The 6000-nt window shown below is 36.2% G+C and overlaps 1 protein-coding gene across 1 annotated transcript in view; it reads left to right on the top strand.

Moving 5' to 3' along the window:
* The window catches only part of LOC106874077 (disintegrin and metalloproteinase domain-containing protein 12), a 351070-nt gene that overhangs the window by 318636 nt on the left and 26434 nt on the right, over positions 1–6000 (top strand). The window contains exons 12-13 of the mRNA XM_014921671.2: positions 2529–2668; positions 4290–4458. Of these exons, the coding sequence (XP_014777157.2) occupies positions 2529–2668; positions 4290–4458 (309 nt within the window). The remainder of the gene's footprint in view (positions 1–2528; positions 2669–4289; positions 4459–6000) is intronic.

Raw genomic sequence — 6000 nt, 5'->3', positions numbered from 1 at the left:
TATATACTCAATTTTTTTTTTTGGGGGGGGGGTTTCATTATAGGATGATTCAGTTGTAATGAATCTAGAGTTTTTAATGAACTCCTACCTGTAAGTACTGTGCAATCACCCACATACCTTCATCTGATCTCTCCTAAACAGTACTCAGATCATCTTGCTCAATAAATGCGCTACAGTAATCCCTCACCTATCGTGGTTTATTATTTAAGCTTACGTTGGTTCTTCTATGGTGTTGTTTTGCATTTATAATAAAATAAATATATGCAAATTATAAGAATAATAAAAATTATATACAGTACAGTACTGTTTCTAATTTGTGGATTTTTACCTATCACAGGAATTTTGGAGCATAACACCCGCAATAGTCAAGGGATTACTGTATTCATCTACATTTCTGAGTTGATAAAAGAGCTCTGAATACCTGACACAACCCAATGTATCAAGCATCCTTTCTTGATTCATTGTTAACCTCAAAAATATAGTTTGATTAAATCAGCCATTTCAGGAAATTCTGCTTGATCAGATGACCACTACATCTGATATTGTTGTGTAAACAGTCTAATCTCAGCATTTTCTAGTCTAGAGCATTCCACAATATAATCAAACAACCTAGAATGTGAATAGACACTAAATAAATAATTCTTCCTTATGTAATTACAAAGCCTACATTTTGTAAGCTCACAGTGAGAAGTTGCCTTTTCAAAAGGCTTTAATTACACTGTGTAACATGATTTTTGTCCTTGGGTAGTAACTGTTATTTGCTATTTGCTACCCCTATAAAGTGTGAAAATAGCTAATATTTCCTTCAAACTTTCCTTCAACACATGGCTATGATGCTCTCTCACTACTCCTGCTTATGATCAGAGATGTACATGTCATCCACTAAGAGACATGCTCAGCTGGTGAAGGTCAAGCAACTGACAAGCAAATCTGTAGTATTGAATAGAATATTTATTCATTATTTACATTTGATGGATATTTGTCTTCATCTTGTTTGTTGTTAACACAATGTTTCAGCTGATATACCCTCCAGCCTTTATCAGGTGTCTTGGGGAAATTTCGAACCTGGGTTCTCATTCCTAAGGTATTTTTCGATGTTATTATTATTATTATTATTCAGGTTACTGCCTGGAATCGAACTTGAAATCTTGGAGTTAGTAGCCTGTGCTCTTAACCACTATGCCATATGCCTGTGGGCAATTATGGAGTGAATTTTAGGGTTCATAAATCTAATATTTGTAATAACAATGTTTCTTTAGCAACTCAGCACTGGATCTGCTTGAAATGTAATGGAAAATAGGTCAGTTTCAAGACCTTGATGTCCAGATCACAAAAGCAAAGTTTGAAGGGAATAGTAGTCATTTCCTTTGATTTCTAGATAAAAGCAAATAGAAAATAACACTTACTGACCAAAGATAAAAATTAAAATTTTATTACAATGTTATAGAAATAGAGGGAAATCATGAAACTAGGTTTGAAACAGGGTTGTGGATTTTCTTACTTAGAGTTCACCAGAGATAAAAACAGAGTACTTTGTTTCTTTAATGGAATATTGTAGCCACATTTGATCTCAAAATGGGGAGGGACTATTTTAAGACTATTAAAATAGTGAAAAACATTTAGACTGTTGCTTTATGTTCTTAGCTACCAGTGACTTCTGACTTTAACACAAAGCCACAAATATTCCTGTCTTTATTGAAGGTATGGAGCATTTTGGCTTCAGAGATTGAATTCTGAGTCAAGAATTCAGCTCACCAGAAACTTATTTTTGCTTTACATCACTCTCTCTTTATTTGTTTCAGTCATTTGACTGTAGCCATGCTGGAGCACCGCCTTTTAGTCAAACTAATCGACCCCAGGACTTATTCTTTGTAAGCCTAGTACTTATTCTATCGGTCTCTTTAGCCGAACCACTAAGTTACGGGGACGTAAGCACACCAGCATCGGTTGTCAAGCGATGTTGGGGGGACAAACACAGACACACAAACATATACACACACATATATATATATACATATATACGACGGGCTTCTTTCAGTTTCCGTCTACCAAACTGTCTAGGAAATTTGGGATGAGGGGACCAGTCGATTACTTTGAACCCATTACTTGACTGGTATTTTTTCATTGACCCTGGAAGGACGAAAGGCAAAATCTGATCTCAGCAGAATCTGAGCTTAGAGCATAAAGACGGAGGACATTCCGTACAAGATTTTCATTTGGTATGCTTACATTCTACCAGCTCACTGCCTTCATCTCCTTAATAAAGCAGTGTTATTTGGGTAAGCCTTTACAAAATAGTAAATACAACAGCAAGGGACCCTCTGTAATGTTGCTCAATCTGCTAGGAGGAGCAGCTAAATTCACCTCATACAAAAATGACACATTATATAATGTAGGCATAGAGACACTCTGATGGAATAGTCATGGCTGGAATGCTACAACAATATGTTTGTTTGATGAGCAATAATAATTTGTAAAGAACTTTCTTATCTCTGATTTCTAAGCTGAAACTACTCTCTTACTTCTAGGACCACATTCACTCTACAGTGGCAAGTGTAGCCATGACAGTAGCTCATGAGCTTGGACACAATTTAGGAATGCTTCATGATCGCACCACCTGTGTCTGCCCAGGAGAATCTGCCAAGTGTATCATGGAAGCAACGAGTGGGTAAGTATTATTTGCTATAGAAGACAAATGAGAAACAAGAAATTAGTTTTGTAATAATTCTTTTCGTTTGTATTCATCTAATTAATAATAAAATTAAATAACTACACCTCTTGAATGACTGGTTATCATCTAACATTTATATATATATATATATACATTAACACACTCACATGGAATAGATGTATAAACACACCAGTGTGTTTCTGTATATTTATTAAAATTTTTATAAGGATTACTTTTCTCAAGGGTTTTGTTTCATTTCTCTGGCTATTCAGTATTGATTATGGGCATGTTTTTTGTGGTTGTGTACTGATGAGATTGAGTGGAGAAGGTTAAAGAAGAGCTAAGTTTGATATCACATGTGAAGGAATGTGTGCAACTACACGTATAATTGAGGTCATTAATGTACAGAAGAAAGAATTTAGGTGGCATAAACAAACACTGAGACACACCAGAATTGACAAAGTCTATGATAGAGAGAGCTCCATTGATGTTACAATGGAGCAGTCTGATGAGTAATTCCATTATAAGTAATTCTATCTGTGGCAACCTTACTTAGAAGCATTCACACCAACAATAGTGAGTGATATGTGCTTGTGGAGATTTTAAGAACAAGAGACCATCATTACCTGATGTAGGAAAGCAGGTCTCCAGTATTTATAAATTGATAGCACCTTTCAAATACACATTCTACAGTACAATCAAGAAAAAGATAGCTGCCTTGGCAAGTTTTTAAACTCTACACTGTAGAACTATGCCTTCTCTGCATCTCTTTTCTCACGACAACCTTGAAATGGTTTTAGTAGAAAGTGGGTTATACATCTTTAGATTGTATACCTGACTTTCTACTATAAAATTGAAGAAATTGACGGTACGCTGAACTCCAGACTAAACAACTCAAACAACATTTATTTACTTGGTAAAACATACAAATCTTTAGTTATACATCTTTAGAGGTGAGAATAACGAGATGTCGAGTATAAGACCGAAAGATGTAGGGACAGCTTTTAAACACACGTCCATGCTCAATCGCTGGCCAGCGAGAAAGAGAATGAATTGAGCGGGAGACGCTCGCTTTATTAATTTTACGCATGCGCAGGCGTTACTACATGGTCTTTGTTCCAGTGAATTACTTAAATTGCATATCACTTCACTTCTAAATCAAATCCATTCTTTTTCCCATCTCGCTCCTTTCATAATCCCCTAAACAAAGCACTTCTTCCTATAGAGCTGTACTCACCCGAAAGTCCTGTAATGCTTCAAGCCAGTGAAGAAGTCTTACATGATTATTTGTTCTATTTTGAATCTCCTTTGAAATTACACCCTACCATCTTAGAAAAAAAACAAGAAAGGAAGGAAACATTGGCTTAATGTAATCCTAGATATTCAATGCTCAAAACAAAATGTAGAATGATTATAGTTAGAATGCCTGATCTGAAGAGACCAACCCAACTGTTAAATAGAAGAAACATTTATACCTATCTCAATGAATGTTATACAATATCAGTTTTAATTGTTCATTTCAGAAAATAAACAGTATTTCATTCAACCAAGCTTGAAAAACATCTAATTTTTAAAAAATACTAATATTTCCAGTATTTTTCTGGTTTCTATTTAATAGTGATAGAAGCTCTCCAAAATGGTCAAGTTGTTCGAAAGAAGCAATAAAAGAAGCCTTTGAGATGGGCATGGATTATTGTTTATATAACAAGCCTGAATCCTTGTTTCACACATCATGCGGAAATAACTTTGTTGAAGATGGTGAAGAATGTGATTGTGGATTGCCAGAGGTATGTAAATACTATGTCTAATACTATCATTGTCATCATCATCATCATCATCATCATTTAATGTTTGTCTTCCAGACTGGCATGAGTCGGACACTTTAACAATGAGCCCCTGGGATGCATCCTGCTCCTGTATTTGCTTTTGCATGGTTTCTACAGCTGGACACCCTTCCAAACACTTTACAGTTTGTGCTGGTGCTTTATTCATGCTACCAACACTAGTGAGATCACCATACAGCTTGCAAGACATTGAACCCCGAAAGGGCAGCCTTATATTGAGTGATGGGGAGTACATGTTTAAGAGAAGAGGCTAGAGCAGGACAAGTTTCTCGTTGTAAAAGAGCTACATTTTAGAAGAGAGGCTAGGAGTATTGAAGAGGAGCAGGAAAACAATAAAAATAGATATCCTTAACACTGACAATTAAAGCTGTGTTCATTTATAGCTGATATGTTTGTGTACTTTGAAAAGTGGAAAGACATTTGCAGTAGTAATTGTCTGAAAGAAAATATTCTCCATATAGACTTTATATATAAAAACACATTATTGGCTCTATATGATGTCATTGCACTGTAACATACATGTTTCTTATTTATTTATTGCCCGCAAGGGGCTAAACATAGAGGGGACAGACAAAGGGATTAAGTCGATTACATCGACCCCAGTGCGTAACTGGTACTTAATTTATCAACCCCGAAAGGATGAAAGGCAAAGTCGACCTCGGCGGAATTTGAACTCAGAACGTAGCGGCAGACGAAATACAGTTAAGCATTTCGCCCGGCGTGCTAACGTTTCTGCCAGTTTCTGTCAGTGGTGTAGCTAGAGTGTGTGCTGCCCAGAGCAGCCCTTCAGTTTGTTGCCCCTGGGCCCCCTCAAGAAATACATATTGCACAGTGATTATTTCGACTGTTGCATTTAACTGTGAGTAGTATCCGTGTCCCAACATTAAAACCACTTTTATATGATTTCAATACAGTCTATACAGGCTTATAGCCTACAACAAGCTATGCTAGTGGTTTCTGTGTGGTAAGACTTCATCAGTTACAGACACTGCTTCAGCTGGTCATAGCTCAGTAAAAATTGCCATTCTTAGATGTTAACCCTTTAGCATTCAAACTGGTCATATCCAGCCTAAATATTCTACTTGTTTTATGTTCAAACTGGCCAGATCCAGCTTCTCATGCCTACCATAAAATGTCAGTCGAAAAATAAACAACCATATCATCAACATCTCAAAGCTATGAGTTAATGCAAGATAAATTCAAGCCAATGCAAATGAATAAGACAGAGTAATCTGAACCCTAAAGGGTTAAACAGTAAGACACCCATTTGGTGACATGTGGAAAGCTTTGTCAACTCTAAGCCCTCTAAGCAGTGACAATAAAGATAAAACTATGTACATTTATATATAACATGCTTGTGTACACTCAGATGTGGGAAGATGTTTACTGCTGTTGTCTTACAGTTCGGTTACATCATTCAAATCTTACCTTGGTGTGTTTTTCCACAGGTTGTCATCATCATCAATCATCATCAACATTTAATGT

Source organism: Octopus bimaculoides, chromosome 14 (assembly GCF_001194135.2).
Source record: "Octopus bimaculoides isolate UCB-OBI-ISO-001 chromosome 14, ASM119413v2, whole genome shotgun sequence".
Classification (NCBI taxonomy): Eukaryota; Metazoa; Mollusca; class Cephalopoda; order Octopoda; family Octopodidae; genus Octopus; species Octopus bimaculoides.
This window is presented reverse-complemented; position numbering and strand designations above follow the sequence as displayed.